This window comes from Pomacea canaliculata, linkage group LG10 (assembly GCF_003073045.1).
Source record: "Pomacea canaliculata isolate SZHN2017 linkage group LG10, ASM307304v1, whole genome shotgun sequence".
NCBI classification, from domain to species: domain Eukaryota; kingdom Metazoa; phylum Mollusca; class Gastropoda; order Architaenioglossa; family Ampullariidae; genus Pomacea; species Pomacea canaliculata.
Genome location: NC_037599.1, coordinates 5,066,989 through 5,093,830, shown reverse-complemented (window position 1 = coordinate 5,093,830; position 26,842 = coordinate 5,066,989). Strand labels below are relative to the sequence as shown.

General features: G+C 43.8%; 1 protein-coding gene across 4 annotated transcripts; it reads left to right on the top strand.

Annotated features, from left to right (window-relative positions):
• Positions 1-1,539: 1,539 nt before the first annotated feature.
• Positions 1,540-26,537, top strand: LOC112573389 (regulating synaptic membrane exocytosis protein 2-like). 4 transcript variants are annotated; one of them, XM_025253704.1, is made up of 20 exons: positions 1,540-2,350; positions 14,331-14,449; positions 14,906-15,063; positions 15,910-16,123; positions 16,449-16,646; positions 17,284-18,929; positions 19,297-19,410; positions 19,729-19,855; positions 20,298-20,466; positions 20,685-20,983; positions 21,229-21,322; positions 21,704-21,998; positions 22,149-22,202; positions 22,422-22,526; positions 23,217-23,315; positions 23,794-23,893; positions 24,644-24,738; positions 24,987-25,100; positions 25,500-25,642; positions 25,847-26,537. In XM_025253704.1, exons 7-20 carry the CDS (start codon positions 19,317-19,319, stop codon positions 26,012-26,014), a joined length of 1,956 nt encoding a protein of 651 aa, XP_025109489.1. In that variant the 5' UTR covers positions 1,540-2,350; positions 14,331-14,449; positions 14,906-15,063; positions 15,910-16,123; positions 16,449-16,646; positions 17,284-18,929; positions 19,297-19,316; the 3' UTR covers positions 26,015-26,537. The 4 variants fall into 4 exon arrangements, with proteins under 4 accessions (XP_025109489.1, XP_025109485.1, XP_025109486.1 ...); XM_025253700.1 differs by having other exon boundaries at positions 17,279-18,929; XM_025253701.1 differs by lacking the exon at positions 1,540-2,350 and adding an exon at positions 12,919-13,043 and having other exon boundaries at positions 17,279-18,929.
• Positions 26,538-26,842: the final 305 nt, after the last annotated feature.

The following is a 26,842-nucleotide window of genomic DNA, read 5'->3' as shown; positions in this document are numbered from 1 at the left end:
ATTTGACGAGCACTTCAGTTGTGATAATATTCTGTGAGCAGAAGATTAACCTACTGAGGAGCTGAACTCCAGTTTTCCAATGTCTTCTGTTCCAATTTCCGAATATGTGGAATATTTCATTAATTTGAATATTAGTGAACTTACGTGTTTGCGTGCGCGCGCGCATGCTGGCGATTGTCAGTTCTTTCAGGCTCTGTAGATTAATCTTTACTTTCTCCTGGGCGTTGAGCTGCTCAGGGCTTCTCAAAACACAGACATGTTTAACATATCCGTACAGACTTGACTGTAAAAAACCAGTGAAATCTGCTCTGGGGTCTGGTGGACATGCATCATCAAATAATAGATAAACAACATACGATCAATCACACATCATAATTAGATAATTAAAAAATAAGCAACTATATACATAAATTTATGCATGATAGGTACATAAAAAAGTGAATAAAAAACTAAAGTACTTTGAGTTTCTAGGCTTTTCTTTTATTCGTCTTCTTTCTTTTATTCATGTTTTTGTTTATATAAATATATGTGTGCGTGTGTGGCAAAGGTTGCAATCGGTGGCAACTGAATGATAAATAAACGTGTTAGACAAAGACTAGACCATAAAATGCATGTTTCTGCTCCAGTGGGATTGAACTGAACGATCGAACTATTGAATGGCCAAGAAGTTTATTCTGTACCCAGGAAACAGCTTGTACGAACGCTCTTCATTAAGAGTTAAACATCTCCACGACAAGCTGGCAAGCCGACCTTCCTCACTCCAACCCCCGCCCCCAACTACTGGCTGACTGGCCAATCAAGCTCAATGTCCGCGTACGTGTGTGCGTGCTTGTCGGTCCCCCTCCCCCTCAGCAATCTTCCACATGTTCTCTCTCACACAGAGAGAGGAGGGAAGCATGCTCGTAAGGCTTGGGAGCGACAGGAGAGATGGTATGGTCGTGCATTTGTTTCAAAGAGATAGTGTGTATGTGTGCGTGTGCACGAGCGCTTGTTTGCGTCATTGGTGACTCAGTGTTTTTAAACTACCCACTCGAGAAGAGAATGAATGAGAACGTTTGACAAAACAACGGAACACCGTTTAGACAACAAATAAACCCCTGTGACGTCAACAGAAACCAAACGATTTTTTCCCAGACACTAAAAAAACGTGACTAGCTAGTTCTGACGTATACGAACGTGCACGCTCGCACACATACACACAATCGAACGCAGGAAGAGAGAGGGAGGAAGGACGCAGGAGAGAAGAGACGCTCAAATATAGGGTGTGCAGCTCTCGTAAAATACCGTCAAACTAACGATAAAGATCTGCCGAGAGACACCCCTAATTTTCTGAAAATTGTGGTATTTGATCTTTTATTGCATTCTAAGTCCGTCATTAGAAGTGCGCAGGAGAGCTAGAAAAACACAATATAGCTGGCGGTACTGAAAATAATTGTTTGTCAAAAACACTCCAGGCTGACAGAGATGTCAAGGGAGGGAGCAAGCAGCGAGAGAGCGAGAAAATAAGGGAGGTGGAAGAAGTTAGGTGTGTGTGTGTGGTGGGGTGGTGGTGGGGTGGTGGGGTTGGGGGTATACCAGCTGTTCAGCACTTAAGAGACCCCCAAGCGATGACCCACCTAGAAACAGATCAATAGTGTTTTAACGCAGCCAAGAGAAGGGGCTGCCTCCTCTGTGTCGACATGATGCTAAGCCTCGCTCCATGAGGTCGGCCTCTGCATGTATAACCAGGTGACAACAGAAAGTGGTTTGTCCAACGTGGCTGTCCGTTGACAAACGCGCCAGACCATATGCTTGGCGTTGCCCGTCGCTGACGTCACGGGGTCTGGTTGCCTTCTCCTCCTCCTCCTACCCCATCCGTACCCCACACACCCCACACACCCCGACCCTGCTGCTGGTGCTATCCGTCACTGCAAGCTAGCGGAGTGGTCTTGGCGCTGATGATGTTATCAGCCGCAATGTGGGAGTAGGAGCGGACGCAGTTCGGTTTGAAAAATAGTTTCATTTTGCTGGCAACGATTGGAAGGAGTGGTTAGCCGAAACCTCGCCGAGACCGCGGTCTTCGCACGCGAACTCTCGCGAGGTGACGAGCAGACGACAGTCAGGTGCACGAGGGACCGGCGTCTTCGCAGCTTTATGACAGACGACACGTGACAGCCGCGATCTGCCAAAACACATTTGGAAAAGATTGGACTCCCGCAACGACTGCCCTTATCGTTGTGCTTTCACATTTTCGTTCCATTTCGCGGAGAAGTGGCGAGTGCAATGAGGTTTTCCAGCGACTTATGAGAGGCTGGCCTGTGCCTGCGGCTGCTCACCTGTTCATCGCCGGGGGTTTATGTGTACAGTCGTGGTAAGTTTATTTTCCACTTGTACAGTGTACAATGCATGACTTCCCGCGAGATCATTGTGTTACAAGAGAGTACACACAAAGATATAAATATAAAATGAAGATGTCAATGGAGTTACAGGGCAATAGATGTGTAGATGATTTTAGATCTTTACAAAATCACTGAATTAGTTCCTTTCAACAACAACAACAACAACAACAACAACAACAACAACAACAACAACAAGTTAAAGTTGTATAAAGGATGACGTAAGTGTATAGTGTGTTGATATATACATATATCGTCCTATCGAATATATATATATACATGGAATGCCGTACAGTTTGTTCATTGTTCTCAAGAGCATCTTATTTTAATGTTTTGTTATCCATTAGATGAAACAAGCAGTTGAAAATCAGTACAGAGTAAGTGTTAAATAGTTTGATGTTACTGACGTCGATAACAGTTCACGAAGGCCACGTGATGTGACCTCCCATGGAACAGTTCGCAGACAGGCGAGTGGGGTGCGTGTTTAATGAGGGTACATACATCGAGAGAAGGTCCATAAGATAAATTTCAAGATCTCCGTGCTTTTTGTTAAGGGGAAAAGGAAGGTCATAGGTTATGTTTGGTCGCTGTGCGTAAACCGATCACAGTGGCTTTATGACATTTATTGATGAGACATTAAGGGTACTGTGTAAAGTGAAGTTATAGTTGATGAAAGACTCCTGAGGTGCAACATTTTTTCTGATTGGATAAAGCCTATTACAAGAAAAAATATTATAAAATATGATTAATCTGCTTTCAGTAATCATAATAATAGAATTTTGATATTCGAAAAATTAACTACTCTCTCGACTACTCTGCCATCCACGCCGACATATACCTGTGCGCAATGTACTTTCGCTAAATTGCTAATTATTAATTTCATAACAGCTCAAGCTCCCAGCACACATCTCCAATAAACAAACACGACGCAATTTAGTGAAAACAAGTTAATTATTGATTTTAAAAAATGTCGAGTTTACACAAATCACTAACATCAACAACGAAAGAGACAATGTATGTAAATTCCTATCCTGGCTAATTATCTAGGGTGCCCAGTTAAATCCTATCTTCCCACCACTAATCCAGGTATCTTGTGACACGAAAGAACTTTTAACTACCACTCATTATACACCACACTCATTCATATATACATTCGCACGCTCCACAGGTCACACCACTTAGCTCGACTGAATTGACTTTGCTGCGTGGAGTAGAATGGTCCTTGGTGGTATGGCACAAAATTGTCCTTCTTTGTCTCGAACAATTGTCCCTTGCTAAATAGAAATGTCCTTTGTTTATGGTGCACAATTGTCCTCGGTCTGACCTTCCCGATGGTGATCCACTGACCGTTGATCTTCTTTGTCTGGAACAGCTCTCCCTTGCACTAAGATATGAGACATGCTTTGTAATGAGTTGGGACGAGCGCTCACCCCTTGCACCAGTGTGCAATCCCTTCCTATCACCAGAGTAGAACCAGCACCTAGCTTTGATACCAGACAACGCATCTCTCTGCCAAGAGTAGAAAGACGATTTGCAAGGTTAGAGGTCACTCTTCTCCACACTCTGTGGGCTGCATACTTCTTAGCTAATCTCTATACCACTGCTTCTGTCTGGTGGTGGTCGACTTGTGATAACAGACTTAATACTTGATAAACAAGACTTGATGGAATCAATGTCTCTCTCGCTCTGATGAGTATGTTTTGTGGCGAAGCAGCGATTCTCGGTTCATCACGATGTTAAATTGCCGGTTTAGACTATCCGTGGTTCACGATTAGTCGGTCACTCTCACAATCTCATCACTCACCTGTCTACATAAAATACAACCAATCCCCCATCACCGCTAGCACGAGACAGTCGCCCAGCTCTGGAATCCTTTCCTTACTTGAGATTAACCTACCTGTCCGGCCCGAACACCTGGTCTTTTGATCCTCATCGGCCTATAATTACTAAAGTGCGGACAAGTCGCAAAGTTCTCACCTGCCTAACGATCTACACTGTTCGATGCGCGATATGCGAATCATATTCCCTCAAAATCCACACCATTCGATTAATACGTGTCATTCAATCTCTCATTCCACTTTCCTACCTGGGTACTGGAGATACCTTACCTGTTCGGGCAGTGTTTATGGGAACCCGACCTTAAACGCGACACCAACCCACTGCTCTACCCACCTGCTATTTTGACACAACAGTCCAACTGTTTACTAATCAAGAAACTTGATTCCCGCGTCCATAGAAAATAATTTCTCACTGACATAAAAGCCTGTCTCCACGACAGCAGAATAATAACAGGTTGCCTAACCTATAAGAAACTGATCTCATCTCCGCAAGACAGCAGAAGCATGGACACATTCACTGGAGCAAATAGCTTTAACATATTAGATATACACACGCCTTTACTTAATCTTATCTCCAACATATTAGAAATGCATCTTCAATGACTTCTATTGTTTGTCCAACGTATAGAAAACATGTTCTCATTAGGCGTTACATTAACTTGTCCAGAGTGTTTGCTTCGAATATTTCAGTTAGCTCGCAGCAGTTTTGAGAGACAAAGTGTGTGCATGTGTGGTACCTTTAATTTTAATCTTCATACTGCAACGTCCACACTAACATTCATAACATTCGATGGTCTGTGTGTGTATGTTATGAACAGGTCTCTGTTTCTCCCTCCTCTTTCATATTTCCGTGCAACCTGTCTCCAAACCATCCATTTATTAATTGGGTGTGTTAAAATTGAAATCGATACCAGTAGTTTTTGTCTGATATTTTTTGTACACAGGATAATGCATTTTTCAAGATGTGCATATTGATTTCGCTATAGTGAGACGATCCAGAATTCCGTGAGGACTTAACACCACCTTCAAAAAATGTCCTTTGATAAAAGAAAGCAAGATTCCAATCTCGACCTTCTTTATTCCTCAAATAAAACTGAGGGTGTCACATGACATTATTGCACAGTTCTGTTGTCTGTACTATCTACGGTAATATATAATTCTAGCAGCAGTCTTGTCGAAAATATACTAACATCACTAAGCTATTTCGTGGCGGACGTTTGGTTTTTTCAGAAATGTTTTTCCCTTCAAACACTGCTGATACTGTACCTGTCATATTTATGTGAGTAGCTTTCGTTTTCAATGCAGTACCACAAAACAGTTATGATGGCTACCCATTTCAAATAGCACACTTTAAACTAAATGAATTATGAATTGCCTTCTGGGGCAGTGTATAAATGCCCGTCAACACGACAGGGAGGAATCATGGTTAGTGAGTGTTTATGTCGTCTCCATCTTACCTCTCTCTGGATGTGCGACACCTGTATACAGGGTTGCTTTTCTCTAGCTACTCTGGTTTCCTCCATGTGTATGTGTACTTGTTGTGAAGGTGAATGAATGTCTTCCCTATACAAAGGTGGGTGCTCGTGCACATATGGCTGCTGTTGTTGTTGCTGCTGTGTAGTGAGTGATCTAACTAGACATGATCTCAGCCAACAAATGTATATGGAATTGTTTATAGGTAGTAATTAATTTATTTTATTAGTTTTTTTTTTTTTAATGGCAAGACTATGCTGTCATGTGAAAGTATTGACCGCAGACTTGAACCGCGATAAGATCACCTGTACCTGTTCTGTCGGAGGGAACGAGGGGAAGCTCTGACGTCAGTAGACGAGGTGTGCTTGTTGTCGCTACCCACCTGCCAACATGGCTTTTCCCATGTCATCCTCTTCTAACATCACAGAAAAATCTATTAACCGTGTTTCTTGTTTTAATTGCATGACCTGCATTGAAACTTATGGTTCTTGTTATGTGCAGCGAGTAGAACTTATTTTGTATGCCGTTTGAGCCGTTAATATCGATGCGAGCTTAAGAAAATATTTCCCAGTTCTCTCTTAAATCAGAATGTGTAAAAATAATTTTAACAGGCGATGCATACGAAGGAAGATTGCCCTCTTACAGATTGCAACAAGCGCTTGTCTTCAGAAAAATAAGAAATAAAGAAATAAGACTTGCTAATCATGAACAGAAGTAAAGGTGACGATTTGTCATCTACTTAGTCAACCCGACACATTAGCGTGATTCAGCTCCTAATAACATAAATTAAATAAAAAATAAGACATAAAGTGTAAAAAATGTAATTATACGCACACCTGCACATATTCATTTACAGTTGTTAAATATAAATGTATCAACACCGATTGTATACCTGTCAGTGGAAGCTGGTGGTGAGATGGGAGTGATAAAAATAGATTTTCTGACCAAACAGCTGCACATGCTGGAGCTATTTTTAGCCTTGACACCAGGAGCTGTGCTTGCTGACTGCACACACAATTTTCGACACAGTTTGTACATAAGTGTTTTCTAGGTTCTGACAGAGAAGAATATTAAAGCCGATAGTCGCACATATGTTCCGGATCGTCTTCACTTACATCTAACATCGCCGGCGAGGCACCACATCGTCTAATTTACGCAAACAAATAAATCCTGAGTGAATTTACGCAGAATGAATGATAAGACAGCTGAGCAGTTTTTGATGAAAATAAATTATGCAAAAATTTTTTTAAATACAATTATAAAAGTTTGGAACGTATGCTGGCTGTTTGAAAAGCTGTTGATCGAATCCGATGTGTGGTTTACTAGTTTATACGACGATTCATACGCGAACCTTTAAAATTTAACTTTCTGGTGGTGGTAGGTTAGCAGACAAGAAAACTCAGCAGGGAACTAAATCAGGAGACAGGCAAGCACACTGATGGCAAACGGATGTTTTTCTGAAGCACAACTGTACGAAAAACCAAGTAAAAAAAAATTACACATACAGGAAAACCGTCCACCAAACACATGGGAACACCATGGTGCTTACAATGGAATGGGCGTTGAGAGCAGATAATGGAAACTTAGATTTCCATTTGACATTTCGGAAAAAATGGATAACATGAACCCGAGAGAGAGAAAGCGACTAATGGAGGGGAATACAAAGCTAAAATCTATCAAAGCGGGAAGCTGCGTAGGAGGATAAAACTGGAAGAAGTTTTATTGCAGATATTAAACACATTGGTCTAGGAGATGCTTTGATAAGGTTTGGTTGAGGTATTCCGAGTTTGTGTTATCATAACTTCCGATTTTATTATGCCAGCCTCTGTGTGTGTGTGTGTCCGCGTGCGCGTCCATGAGTGTTTATTTTGTATCTGTGGCTTAGACATGATTGCCATATGCTTCTTCGTCATGTTTTTGATTTGTAGTTATAAGAAAAGCACAGAATTACATTTGCTTTAAAAAAGTGAAAAGGTGGACCCTACCTCTTTTTAAAATCTCACTCGTGAAATTTAAAATCCTTACCGTTTAAATTGTATGTTCTGTTGAAGTTTTTTCCCCAACGCTCCTCCTTGAAACGAGAGGATGGCCTAGTCAATGTTCAGTTTCTCTCTCTATGTATGTATGTGCTTGATATTTTTGTTGCACATGATACCATTCAAAAGTCAGTAAGCACGTGAAGTTTTCCATTAAGTGCGATTTTAAATTAATTGATGCGATTATCAAAACCATCTCATCAGATGACCACTCAGCTCGAGATATGGCTGACACTTGTGTAATGTGTCTGTTTCTTACCCAAACTTCCCGAAGCTTCCCAACTAAGGATGATTAATTGGCACTTGGCAGCCATCAGGAAATAACAGCAGACACCTGGCGCCTCGATGTGCGAAAATCTCATTTCCGAAGGTGGCGAGAGATGAGCTTAATGTGTAACGACTCTGATGTGTAAAAAAGGAAGACACTTTCAATATTTTGTTTCTTGTTTACTGCCTCTTTGATTCTGAGCATGGCTTCTGTCTCTAAACTTGTAATATAATTTAAACAGCATAACTAATTTGTAAAAGTTTGATTAGCAAAGTTGCTGGGTGATCTGTAACTGTCACCAGGACTGACATTTCAGCTTAATAACCGATAATTTTTTTAAACTAATCTGGTTTATAGTTTATGACCAGCTCTGCAAACACTCTGACATATATTAGCAGAATGAAAACGATTGAGATAGCAGAATCTAGAACTTTCAATCTGAAAAGGGCAAAATGTCTCGTGCTTGAAGATAAATGCGGCCTGAAACCTTTCTCTCTCAGCCGGTATGATTGCTTTTATGACATTCGAGGAAAAAGAAAACATGTTAAAGAAGCACTGAGAAGGAAGCACTTGCCGTCTGCGGACATTCTCTGCGCATTAGGAGCGAAAGACGGTAGTCGCCATGGGATCCGGCAGCGAAAGAAAGAATCTGAAATGCGAGCTTCGTCTGCTAACTGCGCTACGAGTGGACTTGGGCGCCATTTTGGATGTGGATTTATGGGAAAGCCGATCCCCGAAAGGCCAGTGCTGCATCTCAGTGATGCTTTGCTACAGTCTATCAGAGGATTTCTGAGCTGGAATATGAGCATGCAAGTCACAATAGAGGGTGGATTACAAGCGAAGCCATTAAAAGTTGAAGTTCTCGAATGACTAGAGGTGTCAGAAAAGACATTTCTACTCTTAGTCTCACCGTCGCTGTCAGATATTGCTATCATCATCGTCGAGGTCAACCGTATATTTATTTGTATTATCTGGATTTTTTGTTTTTTGGGAGGGGGGATGCAATATCATTTTACAGTCTGTCTTCATTTGTGGCAGCATTGTAAAGAGATGCGGCTTAAGGCGTTTTCTAATGTCTTCAGAGGAGAGCCAGAGTTTACCCTTCATTGCCTGTCTCTATTCGGGTAGGACGATGCTGATGTTGCTTTTGTTACTTCAGTGCGTGAATTATGTTACATAATGTCTGCTGACATGTCTCTTGATGAACATCTTTCTCACATTTGTCATGCTACTTACTATGGGCTCCGAAAGGTCAGCTCCATTCTTCATACTCTGTCCATCTCAATCACCAAAATTCTCATCTGATCATTTGTTCTGTCTAAACTAGATTATTGCAACTCTCTTCTTGGACATTAAAAAAATCCTGAACCTGTTACAGCAGGGTGCTCGTGGACATTAAAAAAAAGTTAATGTTTTTGTTGCGTGCACGTCGTCCGCAAGCTTGAAAGGCGATGGTCTGAGCGTTTGCCTGGTTGCACCTTGTACTTCGCCGGCTTCAAAGGTGCAATAAAATTACTGGTTGAGCCTTACAGTCGCCGCCATTCCGTGATGGTGTCTACAAGTGCTCGGTGTTTTTCATGAGCTATGGTTACTTCACCGAGGAAACACAATGGTGAAGAACTGTAAGTGGATATTAAATTAAGGCCCAAAAGTGCGCGAGTGGGCGGGTAGGAAGGTCTGAGCTTTTATTGTAAGTGCTATGGTGATATTAAATAATATGTAGGATAGTAATCACACGTCAGCTGTCAATGCCTAGCAGTGTGATACAAGGAACTCAAAATTGTTGTTCTTTACAGCAAAAAATACCTCATATGAAAATACACCCAATGATAAAAATCATAATAAAGCCAGATTTATTTAAGACGAAAATAAAGTTTTTGATGGAAAGCTAGCTGCTACTGAGCCTTTTTGCTTTTCTTGCTAGTTGTCAGCTTGCCACCAGAGTTCGTGGTAAGACGGGGTCACTGGTGAGGCCATAGATGTTTGTTGCTGCTGATGATGGGTTTGTTTCCAGCTATATCGTTTGCTCGTGAGTGCTGCTCAGCCAAGTTCTCAGTGTATGTTTACTTAATTGATAGCTGGATACCACTGTTACATTAGTCATTTATTTGGAGTGGGGTTTTGTTTTATGTATATAATTAAATTTTCTACAATGTGTGCATGTATGCGCGCGTGTGTGTGTCCTTGTGTGTATGAGTGTGTGTGTGCGCGCCTTTGTGCTTTTTCTTCTACTTAAATGCTAAATGTGCTTTAGTTTATACGCTTTGTTTTCATTTAAGTATTTAACTATGTGGGTTATCGGAGTTGCTGTGTGAACACCTTAGAAGGACTTGATTGGAATGTATTACATCACTCCACCATCTTCGCTTTGCTGAAGATTATCACCAGCAGTTAGTGACAAGAGCGCGCAAGGTGAAAATGATTTGGCCAGGTACAGTCTACACTCTTCTCTACCCTGTGCGTTTACCTTCAGTCGCATCCTGCCATCACTAGACAGGTAGACATATACCTTGGTATATGCGCAACGCCCCGCACACGGCGACAGCCACGCACATCGCAGGTAAACAGTAATGACTCATCACAGATCGCTCACCTGGTCCCATCGACGGGGCCCGGCTAAGACTTACACTGTTGCCTAGACGACAGTTCATCTCGGATCCCTCCCTGAACAACAACAACACACACACAAAAAAAAAAAACTTCTCGACATCTCATGTTACCTTGCACACCAGCTGTCCTCTGGCGGAACTGCTGACCTCAGCGCGGAGTAATCCAGCCTGTATAGCGCCTAGCGGCCGTCTCACCCAAACAGCTATCATGCAACCTGTTTCCTGTCAAATCTCCGTTTCGTTGCCGTGGCAACGCACGCCAAGGGAACGTGGAATACGATTTCACTGAAGAAGAAACTACAACCTTCAGTCGTTGGCGTTTAAAGTCAAACACGCCTAATTCAGATGTTTAGCCAAGATGTTAATTTCACACACGAGCCCAAACAAGTATGTAACTACCTCCCGACATGTCCTCCCCCTTCCCCATTAAAAAAAAAAAACCCTCCAAAAAAGCCCGTCCCTATCCCTACACCACCCCAAAAAATTTACGTCTTTGTCTTGTTTATTGGCTTGTCGAGAGAAGTTGATTTTTGCAGTAAGAAATATCATGGCAGCTACAGGACGGTTCTCGCACGATTTGAGTCGAGAGACCTTTCCGTGACTCCGAAGGAGAGGATTAAAGGGATCACAGGAGTTCGAGAATGGATCACATGAGATCAATTTCTCAAGCTCCTCGGCATTATGCTCTTGTCGTTGGTGGCGCCCAGTCTGCCGCTTTCCAATTCAGCGATTTCCTGTTCGACAAGCTGTTGTTATCAACCGATAATTTAGAGGAAAATATAACCCGAGGATATGTTTGTCCAAAGGGATAATGTACCATCCAAAAGTATTTTATTTTTAGACTTTGAGGAATGGCTCATCTCTTGAATGAAGTTTGATGGTGCTTGGTGTGAGACAATGCTGCTTGTGAGCGGAGTTCACTCGCACTTTGCTGATCTTGCCGTGTCCTCGCTAAACATTTTTGCCCTGGGGATGTTAATAGTGGCCACTTGCACTAGAAAAAGATCTTAGCGATTGTATTTGTGTGTGGCTGCACTAAACATTCTTTCCTGAAGGATGTTACGAGCGGTTTCTCGTGTGTCGCCCAAACCGCTCGATATAGAAGTGAAGTCGCTTCTGGAGGCAGTTACATTCAGGTTGGACTCAACATGATAACGAGAGTACAAGTGGTCAGGTGAACAATCCAGCTAACTGAAGCTGGTCCAAACAGGCAGCTATTTTATATTAGTAGTCGACAAACTTTTTCACAGAGTCCTGCGCTTGTGTGCCTTCTGATGTGTGCTGGAACCGATGTCCATGGTTCTGATCGACATGGTGCCTACTCCATTACTAGAGATTGTGTTTGATATGTCTAGACTCTAGAATTATAATGTCGTCTACTTCAACTAATAAAAATCTACTTTTTTTGTTACGATATCTGAACCTTTTACCTTAGATGCTCAATGTATTGACGAAAAACGAGTGTTTGATCTCTGGGCTATCGGGACCGTCCAGAATGGAGATTTTCCCAGCGCTTTCAAGTCCGTTGCTGGAAATTTGTCTAATTATTATTGTTTGTGCTTATAGGGAAGTTTGAGTTATCAGTTCCCCTCAGTTAGCTTATATTTCTGGGTACCCAGAAGCTTCTGGGAATTAGCGTAGCGTCGCCTTAGTTGTGTCGACGCCAGGTTGTCACGGACATCAGTCGGATTCACTGGCGATTTCGAACACCGCCACCGTGTGATTAAGACGAGATTGGTGTCACGTGACAGCCGTACGGTGACTCACTGCAGAGCAATTTTTAGTTAAAAAGTTCGTAGATGCCTCTCGTGTGACCTACCCGTCTTGCCGTCTCCGTCATCCTGACACACTTGCAAATGGATCGTCCTCGGACCGCCGTTTGTCGTTGCACGCCCACCTCGCGTGCATCTGAGAAACTGAGAAACGGATCAGAGTCATTGGCCTTTCGCTCCCTCTTTCCCTCTCTCCAATCCCTCCAGTTCTCTAACATTCCTCATCGTCTCCACACCTAAAGAATTCATCAGACTACCTTTTTTTTATCACCCCCCTCCCCATCCTCTCTACTAGATTTCATCTTCCAACGAAATAAGATATTATCCTGCAGACCTGGCTTGTTCATCACTTTCATAGAGAAAGGTGTGAACAGCATCTTGTTTACATCCTGAAATCCAAGGCGCTTTAGTGTATTGGGGGTGGGGTAAAGAAGGAGACATGACTCCTCGTGCTACCTGTCCCTACCCCACCCTCCAGGTGGGCATCGATCGCAAGGCGCCACCTGTGGCACAGCAGCCGCCATTCAGTGGTCTGTTCTTGATCAGGCGATGCATAATGTGAGCGGCGATGTTGCTGGTTGCGGTACCTGTTCTTGTCCGCCCCCTAGCGTCGTCACGTCTGAGGTCTTTCCTACCGAGCGTGGGTGACGAGGGTACTGTCAGGCGGAACAAGTATGTTGACGCAGATTTACATGACTAATAGTTGGGTGGGCTTGTGAACAAAATGAACTATACTCCCAATAATAGAACGCGAACTTCGTAGAGCTGTTTACCTCTAACACTATTTATTTACCTGATTTATTTATCACCTGATGGATTCAAAGAATAAAATAATTAATAAACATAGTACTCCACGTTTCATGTATTTTTTTTTTTTTTTGAGAAAAGGACGGGAACCATACAAGCAGCGTTAGCAAGCGAAAAGTTATGATAGAACGATAATGTCACTCCACGATAGAGCGTTCTTTCATAAAAACTACGCACTTATGCAGAAGACGAATGATTTATAATTATTATATTGTGCAAAGGACGTTCTTCTGCTTATGTTTCGTCCAAAGAGCCTGTGTTACAATTAGTTTTGGGTCTAAATCTCCGCCAACTGGACTATGGTCATACATCAATATTCCTGTCCTGCAGTCTGCAGTTGTAATAAAGTGGGCTGCTGCATCTGTTGCTGCCATACCCGGCTGCCACTTCTGCGTTTTATGTTGTATTATTATGCCTTTTTATGTTTATTTGCTCTCCCCTTCCTGTCTCCCCGTCTTTACTCGCCGCTGCTGGCAATGTCAATCAAATACTTCTTTTTTTTGAGTTTTGAACCTCTTCTTCCAAAATGTCTTTATTTTTTACCTAGACCCGTTCACCTCGTATGTCGTCACAATTTGGTGTTTTTAGTTTTTGTTATGCCTGCTACAGACACTTTTTTTTCTACACTAGCTTTTGGTATCGTCCTCACATGATGTGTCATTATGTCTACGCTGACATTTTCTTGCTAATGAAAATAGGTTACCCTGGCGTGAAACCTCCATTACACAGCTTTCTGGAAAAGTCTTTTCCTCTCTGTGTCGCTCTTTGGCTCTGTGTATGTTCACATGTCATAGGCGCGTCTGTGCGTGCGTTCATTGCGCTACTACTCTGGGTATGCATTGATCAACAGATGTAACATGACAGAAGAGGCTAGGGTGGGGGTTAGATTTTTGTCATAGAAAGTCAACTCAGGTCACTTTATTTTGTCATTTGAGCATACTAAGCACACACATGATGACTGCGATAGCAACCGTTATCTTTGTGTACTCAGAATCATTTCACAGATATTCCTAAGTCTCGTTAATTATTCCTCTTAGTGTCTTTTCGTTTCCGGCTTTGCACACTTCAAGCACGCTATTCCTACCTGCATGTGTAAACATAGATAAGATACCTGTTTCGCCATAACAACCGTTAATTTTTTTTCTGCTCTAGGCAGTATCTGAAACTTCCGGAGACACAATGTGGACAAAGGTCAACAACAGAAGAACAAGATGACACATTCTCATCGTCGGCCTCAAAGCAAATTCATGATGTCTTCGCTTTTTAAAAAGGTGAAAACGTTTTGGTGATTTGAGAGGGATTTATTTATTTTTTGAACTCAAAGGCAAATATTCTTGCTAGTTTATAGATTTTTATTTTTATTTTTTTTATTTATTTATTTATTTATTTTTTTTAAAGCATCTTGTGAGCCCAACTCTTCGACTGTCAAGATGTTTTTGGGAGGCGAGATATCGAAGAGAGAAAGAAAGAAAAAGGTTTAGCGAAGACAGAGCAAAGAGTCAATGCGAAGAAAATGAATAATAAAAAAAGAACGACTCGAAAATCGGTGGGGTAACTCCTTCTATTCTCGCTCTTTCTCTCTCTCGACTTTGGAAGATTGATCATTTCAGTTCGTACATCATACGTCAGATGCGTTTGCTCCCCACCCGTAATCCCAGGCCGTGTGGCCAGTCGCTTGGTTCAGCGCCACAGTTGTCTTGGTGTCACGTGCATTCTTTTGTCTACAGGTGCTGGGGGGCAACATGGTACAGCGCCCGTCAAGCCCCCCACCTGTCAACCCTCCTTCCCCCGACCTCTCTCACCTGACCCCCGAGGAGCTGCAGATTTTGGCTGACGTCATCAAACGGCAGGAACAGTTCGAGCACCAAGAGCAAGAGCGAGTCAAGTGAGATATAACTCTGGCTACTCACGAAGCTTGAAGCTGTTTTTCGTGATGCTTCATGAACTCGACCACATGGCCTCAGAGATTAAGATTTCAACCACTTTTTCCAGGGTTTTTTTTTTATTATTATTTGTTTGTTTGGTTTTTTTTTTTTTAGTTTCAAGTTCACAGCGCAAATGTGTGCACTTCAAGTTTCTGCTTTTAATCAATACTTTAACAAACATTTTGTGAGAATTTTTGCTGTTTTAAGCGAAGTTTTGTTTTCAAACTTTTGCATTTTTAATTTTAGTCGCAATGACGCTGGATTGTTGTCACGTGATTTGAAATCTTCATCTCTCCAAAACACTAAACTTTTCTTGCTAAGAACCAGTTTTGTTTCGAGAGTTTGCCTTATTTACATGTCATCGTTAGAGTTCGGGGTAAAGTCGGTCGTTTGTACTACCTCATGGTTCTTCACAGCAGTTGGGAGAAAACGGATGGAGTACAACATGACTAAGGTGTCAACCATGATGATGATGATGATGCCCTTTAACGGATCTAGAGAGAAACAAACATCGTGTTTGACCTGTGTCACATGACACATAGGTGTCACGTAGGGCAGTTGTTAACTGCACGGAAAGGCTCGACAACACCTTTTCAAGTTAGGATCTAGACTGCCTGTCGAAATGCTATAATCGGGTAGTGGGAACTGGATTCTTCAATCGTCGTTTCATCGCACTTTGTTGAATTCTATACCATTCTCATTTTCTTGATAAGTTTCCCCATTTGCTCAAACGCACGCACCTCTCACTCTCTCTCACACGCACACACGCGTACGGTTCGTGCAGCTCTCTCCGTTGACATCTGCAGGCGAATTCAGGAAGAAATGGTGGCAGCGGAACAGGAAGTGAAGAGCTGCAAGTCGGAGCGAGCCGGGCGCTGGCGCCTGACGACTGGCCGGCTGTGCCGCCTCTGCTTTAAGACCCGGATGTCTGAGGGCGCTGGACGCACGTGCAGTTACTGTCGGAAGCGTGTGTGCGGTCGCTGCGGAACCTACACACCCACACGTTCACACTCTGGAGAGGTAGCTGATGCGTCAACAATTTTGTTTTTTGTTTGTTTGTTTGTTTTTTTGGTTGAAGTCTCAAACGTCTTGAGGGAACACTGTTCTATTGATTTCTTTTTGCGAAGCTATTCCCTCGGAAATTTAAGACCACCTGCCGTGAACATTATTCTCTTTTCTTACTTTATTTTTCTCGACCTGACATATTTGCTTTAAAAAACATTTTTTTTTTTTTACAAGTTTGTTTAGCAACCAGAGAACTGAAGTTCTTGATTTAAACCGTACTCAACATGCCTTCTTGTCGGTTTTAAAACTTTACTTAATGCTGGAGTCTTCCTGTCTTCAGACGACTGGGCAGGCGTGGGTCTGCCGTCTGTGCCAGCTCAAGCGTGACATGGTGTGCCGTACTGGAGGGTGGTATCACGGGTCACGGGGTCAGCGTCGCCATGAAAGCCTTTCACCTCTGGGAACCACCACGGACGTCTTACGAAAAAAGCTGGAGGGTCGCCATGACAACACTGAATCGTGCATGAGCGACTTTCAGGTGAGCTCACGCAAAAGTCCAGACACGCAAGCCGACAAAATAAAACGGACTTAAAGAGTTGTTGTGGCAACGTGTAATCAGACTCCTGAAACCCCAAGAAATGCATTTAAAACACGCATTTAATTTTCCTTTTCTACAAAAAATATATAAATGAATTTATACAAAAAATGCCTCTTTCTTGTGAAGAATTATGGTATGGATTATTACCTGGTAATCGGATTCTCATTTGTTCTCTCTTTTTTTTTTTTTTGAATTGTTTTAAATTCTCATATTGCCTTTCCTGATTAATCCTTGGTCAAAAATGCTAAGGGATGCACATGAAACCGTGAGAGAACGAGAGAGAGAGTGTTTGGCTTACATTAAAAAATGTTCTAAAAATGTCTGTATGTTTGTACCCTGTCATGTTTCAATTGTTGCTAAACCTCCTTCTCCCCTTTCCCCAGTGCTCCAGAGCCACTGTATAATAAACTGCATTATGAACGAAACCTTCAATAGGAAAAAAAACCCAAATCAAATAAGAGCAAAGTGAAACAAAAATATTCTCTTGACTGATTCAAAATCCAGGCAACAGTATCTCCTTTGCTAGCCATCACCGGATGCTGCGAGAGCTAACTGTTTTGTTTTTCATGTAGAGCAGTGGCTGTGATCGTGGTGACAGCGAGATTGAAAACATCCCATCATGCCACGTGAGCGACTCCCAGATAAAGCAGCGGGACAGAGCACCGTCGAATGCCCTGCACCAAGATGGCGCAAGACCGCCTCGCAGGCGGGGCAGCCTTCCGGCAACTTCCCTCCAAGGAGGATTTTCCTATCATCGACGACCTGCAGACGATCATGACGATGACGAAGAAGAAAACATCGACGACATAATGCGTGAGAGAAAAATGTCTCGTCAGCGACGACAGGAGAAGAGAATGAGAAGGCGGTCAGTAAAAGGCAATGCATCCAAAGATTCTCCACCGCGCCATCTGGAGGTCAGGGCACAGTGGCTGCATCCCCAGGTCACGCTGACCGTCAGGAAGGAAAGCCAAATGGAGATAAACAGGATGGACATAAGCAGGGGAGCCAGCTACGGGTTCCCAAGCGCTCATCCAAAGAAGCTTCGGATCTCGGGTGTTCTCGCGAGGTGAGAGCTGCGGGTCCGAAGCTGGCGGCCTTGCGATATCTGCACAAGTCGTCGTCTGACTTCGACGACGCGAGGTCAAGTGTGGAGAGCAGCCAACCTCAACAGTTTTATAATTCCTCCACGGAGACTGGAGCGCCTGGTTCCGGTAGCGTCGACGCGGGTACGAGACGGAAAGCGTTCCACCAAACGGGTTTCCATCCGGGCAACAAGGTCGGAAACAGCGGTCTCCCACAGACAAGTTCCAGCCTGTCCGACAGCGACTACACCTCGCCGGCCTGCAGTGTCAGTTACCGTTCCTTCGACAGCGCCGCGCACAGTTTCTTGGGAAGCGAGGACTACGGGCAGTCCTTCAGCTCCAGTGTAAAACCGGACGGCAAAGAAAGACGCCAGCTCGACGTAAAACAGCGCTCTCTGGGCAACGAGGAAGAAAAGCTCGCCGAAGTTCCATGTCGGCGGGAAGCACAAGTTCAAAAGCGAAGAAGCACTCAACGAAAGACACAAAGATCAGCACCTTCCCGACCCAAAACCTCGTTTGTCCGCGGATTTTCGCGTTTCGAAACAGAACACCAACCTGACGACGGTGGCAGGGAACCCGAAGGTTGCCAAAAGTCAACCCAATCCCGCACCCAAGGCTGACGATTTGCCGACGCTGCGCTCTCTCACGCATTTGGCAGCTGTCCCGACCAACGTCGGCGAGTCTTCGACGTCGTCGCCTCGCAGCGCCAACACGTCCTTGTCCCGACGAGTCTCCGCCCAGAAGTCACCCGCCGCCTCACCCACGGCGAGTCCCAGGCCACACAAACGTCGCCCCTCGGCCAGCTCTCCAACCCCTGTACGCAACAGTGCGCCGGCGCGGCGTCCTTCTCCCAAGAGATCTCCATCAAAGGTGGCAGTACAAGTGACCCCAGGTCAGCTGCTGGCGGACGTGCAAACGCGAGGGCCGCCTTCGCCTTCCGCCATTTCTCTACCGGGCGAAGCGTCCCTCTCCCGCCGTAGTTCCAGAGCGTCGCCGGAGGTCAGTTTTGCTCTTTTCTGCGCGCGCTCCGCGGATACGTCCCCGACAGTAGGGGGAGCCGCTGTCCAGCAGAAGGAGACGTGGGAGCTGAGTGGCCTGCTTGTGCACACCCTGTTGCAGAAACCGGGGAAGTCCTTTCCTGGTGAGTGAAACAGTAGATGGCGATGTGAATGTGTGGCTGAATGTCGGCTATAGGGATGCTTATGAATGTTTTGATTTCGACATTTCATATTGATGTTATTATATATTATGTTGACAATACAAAGTCTTAAGTAATATTTTAATAAAATATTGAAATAACGCACTTTCAAGAAGTAAATATGTGAGCCAAAGAAGGAGACAAGATGGAGGTGAGATATGGAGATTAAAATCAACCAGACAGTATCATTGTCTGTATTCCGTGTCTTTAAAATAGTCAAATAAAAAGTGCTTTAGTGGAATATTAGTAAAGCAGTCCTGCCTCCACGTAAATCAGTTGAAATTCTCTTATTTTTTTTTTTTTTTACCAGAAAGGTTCGGCGTTCAGCTGATGGGAGGTCTGCAAGACGGAAGTGGAGGGCTGATAACTGTCCTCAGAACTGTGGCAGCAGGCAGTCCCGCCCAGCGTGCCGGACTCCAACAAGGTAACCATAGCAACGATCAGTTGAAGCCTGCTGTAAGGGTGTGAATGTTTCACCGTCGACTATTTTGGAATGATAGAAGGTTTAACACACAAGGCCATTTGTCTCTGATACTGGCTGTCTACGATCCGCAGCTTCTGCCAAACCAATTTGCTTGCAATTAAAAACTGTTTTTGTCCTATAATAGAGCCCATGTAATCAAACTGTTTGACTAGATAGCGGAGTTTGATAACATTCCATGCAACAGGGTAACTGCTGGCGTTTTTTGTAACAAAAGCACCATGTTTAGCCTTTTCAATACTGGTTTAAAATTTGATGTAGGTGATCAAGTGATGGAGTGGAATGGACATCCCCTTATCGACGCAACATACGAGCGCGCACAGTCTGTTCTCAAGGCCACGACCTCTGACACCGTGCACGTTCTAACTGTCCCCAGAAATGTGTCCGGGTGAGTGTTGTAGACAACCTGGTGACCTGTAATCAGTGTAGATGTATAGAAGCATCTTTGAGGCTTAAATGTCGACAACCATTATGGTACTGAAAGAATGCTGGTCCTGAGGGGCATGCTAAGAGAAGAGATTTGTGTTGTAACACTTTTATTTTATTATTTATTTATTTATTGAGTTACTGTCTCATGAGTCTCACGTGCTTCCGTCAGATCGATACCGCTGACCTCCCCTTCAAAAAATTCCAGCACAAACGGACATATTTATCGGAAAAATTTAAATGTGAGGTTATTTAAAACGCAGAGCGAGAAATCTGTGTTTTACTTTAGCGAGAGAGACAAAAAATAACAGACTAGTGAAACGAAGGAAGGCCATATCAGAACCTAAAAAGAATGTGTAGAGTCCATTGAAGCTGTATTTCATCATCTGCTGTGTGGTTGTTAGTTCCAGAAGCTGCAGCCGAAACTCCGACATGGAGGTGTGCAGTAGTCGCTCCAGCTCGCCGTTTGTTGTCATACCTTCCTCAGACAGTCCCACCCACTCCCTCAACCACCCCTCAGACTCGCCTACTGCTGGCATCACCATGAAGCGACGTCTGTTGCCCAGAACTCCGGTGTGTAGATGGTGTTTATATAGGTGTAGTCTCACATCCTCTCTCTATCGTGTGTGTGTGTGTGGTGGCGCTCGCTAAAGAAGAAGCCCAGGATGTTAATCATGGCTCTGTTTAGGATACAGTTTTTCTCATTGTTTCCCCACCTTCTGTCTTCTTGCAATACATATCATCGCTTCGAATTCTTGTCCGTAAGTTCTTTTTTTTTCTGATTTGATCAGGCAGAAATAGGTCGTGAATCACGTCACATGAACGGAGAACTGTATTTCTCTGTGGAGTACGATCCTCCAACGTCCATCTTGTATGTCAATGTCACAATGGCACGAGACCTTAGTTTACCGGAGGCGGGGCCTGCAGAAAAACGTCGTAACGCCCACAACGTGGCGGAAGAGCTGGCTACAGAGCACATGCGCACCAGGGCGGAGCATAACAGCACCACGTGTGGGAGGGCGGAGCCAGAGGGAGCGCGTCAGCACTTGCCATCACCCTTCGTACTCTTACGTCTCCTGCCGGAAAATGGGTGAGTGCGAAGGCAGGAAAGAGCGAGAAAAAATGAACGAAAGAATGACTGCTTGACTGAAAAGGGAAAAACAAAACAGGAACACGAAAAGTAAAACAGTGAACGTTTCCAATGTCATCCTGTCCCAACTCCTCCAGGTCATGTTTTATATTTCGGTTCTGCAATATGGCTTCACGAGCTGTGCTTGTAGTCACTATCGTTTTGTTGTGATCATTCATGCCGAAAATATTCTAAAATGTTCGCAGGTCAAGAGAAACCCTGAAAACTGAGATTTACGGTAACACGTGCCACCCGAAGTGGGAGCAAACTTTTGTCTACGACTGCTTCACCATTACGGAGGTTTGTTGCCGGGTTTGATGACATACTTTTATGGGATTGCACTTTGTGCCGGGAGGTTCGTTTTAATCCAGCATAAATTTGTTCTGATTAGATTGAAGGCTCATGTAATCGTCTGCGAGTGTCATCTAAGGAAATATGCGCTGTATCTAGGTTTTATTAGAGTGGACAGTGCTGCCCAACCCTTCGTCTTCACCCATAGAACGGTTACCTCCCCTTTAAAAGAAATGGCATGACGGTATCAGAATAAATGTAAATGTTCGTACTTAATAAAACATTCCCCGAAAATAAGCCCTAATACCTCTTTTGGAGCAAAAATTAATTTAAGACCATGTTTTATTTTCCGGGAAGCGTGGTACGATGTCTTTCTCTTATGTCGTGCAGCTTGTGGCTCGATGCCTCGAACTCACTTTGTGGAGTCGGGAAGAGAGGGGGGACGTGTTTCTCGGGGAGGTTCTCCTTGACCTCCGGGATCTTCCGCGCTACTCGAACGCCACCTGGTGCAGCCTTCACGACCACGACGACAACTCGCCGCCTTTGCCTCGTCCACGGTGCCTGACAGCCATTAACTCTCCCGCCAGCTCGCGCTCCAGCTCCTTCTATGACGCAAGCGACGTCGCGCGCAGCCTTGAGGCGCAAGACCCGTCACGTGACTCGTCGCAAGGAGGAACCAACTCGGGTAGGTCTGGATTCGTGTTTGAAGGGGGATACAAATGTAGCGAGATACATGTATTCAATATATTTACTTATGAACGATATTTTCAATATCAAATCAGTATCTTCAACAGTTCTGCTGACTGCACATGTTTTGTTTTTTTTATTTTTACAGGGCGGGGCTCTTCGCCAACAACTACGTGTCATTCAGCCTTCCACTTGACAAATGGTACTGCCACATCGCTTTCCATCATCATCATCATCATCATCGTCATCATGATCATCATCATTCTTTTAGACCTCAGTGGTCTTTGGCGCATCTGACGATATTACCATCAACTTGTTTGGGTTTTTGTTCGTTCTGTTGTTCATGCTCACTCTCGCACTTGCATTGCAGTCCTATATCTTGTCCTTCATCTCTTTTCTTTTTTCCCTTTTGCACGTGCAGCACAGACAGATGCCGCCAAAGGAGCGAAAACGACAAGACGCCGAGCGAAGAGCCGCATGTCCCGCGTATCCAACTCCTTGTCTCTCTCCGACCGCAAAGAAGGTGGTAAGTACCCGACTTTCAATCAGGGTAGCGACCATGGAGCGTTGTTGTACGTTAACACAGTCAGAGATCTCTGATGTAGTATAGCTGGTAGAGGGCACCAGCTGACACACAGGTGCTGTAGCAGACTAACGCGGGTGCGTCATGCATGGTGTATGGCTGTATGCTAATGAATCAATGGTAAACTATCATCTGTTTGCGGGGTTAATGAAGTCGATGATGTGTGATAGGAAAAGCCTCCTGTCAGCTCAGTTAATATGGCACAGAAAATATATATGTATTTATGATAAGCATAGAAGGGAATGACTCAGATATCATGCAGATCTTCTCGAAAACACACGCCTCATTCCCGATATTACTCCGCGTCCTTAAACGAGCAGCGGAGCATTATGCGTTCTTGAAAGCAAACACAAAAACTCACAGAAAAACATAACCTATTCTAATATTCTGTCTGTAATCTCTCTCTCTCTCTGTGCTAATTCTGATTGGACGAAACTCTAGTTCCATCGTTTGTAAAGAAGAAACCCCCCCCCAAAAAAAGTGAGAACGGATCAGGGGAAAAAGTAATCCATTCTCGTTTTCGAAAGTATGAACAATCGATATCAGCTGTACTTTAAAAACAAGCCTTGGATTTTGCAGGGATGTCATAATTCAATTTCGACGACGCTGACCCCCTGACCTTTTTCTCTCCAGGGTCAGATGAAAGTTCTCCAGGGGATGTGGCTCGCCAGCAGTCCGCGACAGACGGCAACATGGCGGACACGAGCCCTGGTGTGCAAAGACGGACGTCATGTGCGTGAACAGCCGTTTCCAGCTCTTCTTTCTTTTACAAAACATTCATGACACTGTCCTCTTTTCTAATGATATATTTCATTAGTTACAGATGCAAATAATTCGTGTATGCGTGGGGGTGGGCTCTAAATGTCATTCTTAATCGGACAAATATGGACAAACATTTTACCAAGATTTTTTATAGCCCTCATGTAAAAACTTCGTCACAGTTGGTCAAACATTCGGCCATATTTAAGCTTTAGTCCTAAGGCTTTTGTCACATTTGCGTAGCACATAATGTACATTAAAGCAGAAAAAAAAATCGCCATAACTTTCTAACGTCTTATACTTTTTTTTTTTCGTGTCTCACATCGATCCCTCTCTCCTACACGCGCGCACTTTGCTGTCTACATTTTCTTTTCTCGTTCATGAAAGGCATGAAGTTGTTTTAACTAAACCCTTTTCACTTAATTCCTTGTGTACGATTGACTGTTTACAGACACAATGGATTTGTTGGCACCACCCCGCCCGCTCAGTCGCGCCAATAGTTCTTCCTCCTTCTTTCTGTCCGACGACAGCAGCGACGAGGATCTTTACAGGTACTCATCCCATGGGACTAGTGTTCTCGTGGCCATCTATCTTTTAAAATCGTGAGATGTCACTTTTCTGTTAAAAGCATTTGAAGACATCTCATCTGCATCGCCTACCATACGCATACATATGAAAATATCCGATATTCTCCGAAAAATAACGGAGCTCTAAGAACCTTGCCTCAAAATACAGTCGCAACATATAACAACATTTTTCTTGAAAGCCGAAGTTAAAGAATAGTGTTGAGAATAAAGGCGATGTAAGTCATTAGATTAGACTTCCAGGTCTGCTCTTCAATCGATATCGTTTCGTATCCCACGACTAGATTGCTCCGTCCGTATGTTTCAGACGCGCGGCCAAGTTAACTCTTTTGGCTCCAACTTGCCAAATTATGGCATTGATTTTCCGGGCAGTGATCCAGGAAAAGTAATTAGCTTAGAATGGCTTCGGTTCCTCCCGAAACAAGGCTGTGCACCCTCAGTGGCAATATAACACGCACTCTTGAAGAATTGTGACGGCGACTGATCAACTTGTTAGGACCTCGGTTACAAAGTAGTGGTAGTCGCTTTTTAAAACAATAAAGCAATTACATTTAACTCTCTTTACTGTAACCTATTCGACTTGTTTACTGCTGCACACAGCCGCATAACTCGCGTCTGCATGTAGAGTCGTGGAAAACAGCTTGCTTCTGACAGACTGACACAAATTATTATAAGCACCAAGATTCGAATGTTGTAACTTTCGACCTTTTCTTTCAGTCCAACGCCAATAACACCAGATAGGCCAGCTCCAGAGGGAGACGACATTACATCCATTCTTGGTCCTGGTCAGGTTCCTCCGCGGCCATCCAACGGTTAGTGGCGTCATTTCCGGTCCAAACCTAGCAGCAGCTCGGTGTTGTGTTTGACACGGACAGAAAACGAAGTAGAATTGCTGGTCCTGATAATCTGATACTGTTTCAACCATTATTTTGGCAGCAGCGACAATCATGGTGCACACAATTTAGATGCCATTAGAAGTAGCATGCACGATGACTCACGTGCTCACGTTCGTATCCATACATCGACGTTCATAGTAGTAATAAAACTTTGTCTGTTGCAGAAACACTGGTCTGCGGGGACATCAAAGTAGGATTCAACGTGTCGAAAGGACAATTGGAGGTAGACATCATCTGCGTGAAAGGTCTTCAGCGACCTGGCAACATCCCTCTGCCAGGTCAGCTTTTTTTTAAAGCTTGTTCTCTTCGTAGAGGTTGTCTAGACCACTTTTTCTATTCTTTCTTTGACAGCTTACCAGCTGAAACACCTCACTACTTTGTCCATTGAGATTCAAAACGGCGTACCAACAAAAGATTATGCCTAGTTGTTTTATAGTTTTTGTTTACTTATGAGGATTATCTCATAATCTTCTGTGATATTAATGAACAGATCGCGTTAATGGTGTGGAGGTGAGGTGGTCTAAGAAACATAATAAAACAGTGGCAATAGGCATATTGTGTGAACTCTGACCTCTAGAGGATGTTATTACAATGGAAACCGAGATCAGCGACCTTTCTAAATAATATGTTTTGTACGTGTACCCACCTACACCCCATCCTTTCCTATGCCGCCGCAGACACTTATGTCAAGACCTACTTGGTGGAGGGCCAGAAAACGATTCAGAAGAAGAAGACACACGTGGTAAAGGCGACCACTGACCCAGTCTTCCGGCGGAAGATCAAGTACTCAGCTTGCAATGTCCACGGGCGACACATGCGGGTACGTGGCTCGCTATTCACAGAAGGCTAGTGTTACAGAGGCAAACAATTTAAGTTTTCTGTCACGACCCTAGCATCATTTGTGCTCAGATCGAGCGCTCGGCGTGCGTGTGCGTGTGCGTGTGTGAGAGATGTGAGTGGACAGCGATGTCCTGCAATGAGACCAAAAGGACCTGTGCTAATGTCTCACTTAACATCTTTCTAGATCGTCGTATGGGAGCGGCCGCGAAATTTCGAGCGAAAGCAGAGCCTGGGAGAAGCAGTGGTACGCCTGGACGCACTGGATTTAAGCACGCACACCATGACATGGTATAAACTGTTTCCGGTTAACAGCACTGACCTCGGCTCCACAGATTCTCTCAGCCAGTGGTGATGAACATAGCCTGCCAATGAGAAGCGAGAGGCCAACACTCCATTGGTAACACCATCAATAAGCTAGAGCAAGGATGAACGATAAAAGAGAATAAAAGCTGCGATAACTGCGGGGAAAAAAAGAAGACTTAAGTAACGAAACAGAAAATTATTTAAATTAAGCATGAGTTCTGGCGGTTCCCATTTATGCTGCTAAAATAATCGTGTACATACATAGCTGTGTCCACACGGGCGTGGCTTACCGCCAGACGAAGCTAGGTCTTGTAGACTCTGGTTTTACGACTAAACCTCGGCAGCAAATAAGCTGTACATAGCTGCCTTGTTTCAACTTTGTGTATGTGCTGAATTTCTTATCTAGATGATTCAAGAGAAATGTAGCACATTCAAGATCTTCACAAAACTTGAACAAAATTGGGGATTATTATGTTGTTGAACAAAAAAGACATTGATGTTGCTTTTCAAGTAACTTTTGTCACTGCAATGTGACATCTTTCTTATAAAAATAAAAGTGTTGCATAACATTATCTGATTTTTTTTGAAACCTTGATATATTTTAAGTTCAGGTTATCTTTACATCAACGCTGAAGGTGAGTGAGCACACGGTTTTTAATACATTCCCCATGTAGTTGAAGTGGGGCTTCTTGCTTGTTGTCGACTTGAAATAACGTCCATCTTGATGCTGATTGTCAGGCCAGTCACCGCTGCTTCTTCTGACAGCCGAGTGAGCTTTGTACAACAAGGAGATCATGCTCATCATGAAATATGTTTAGTTGATTATCTGTGAATTTGGGGGAATATCTAAATGGCGTTTCACTTTCAGGCTCGTTAG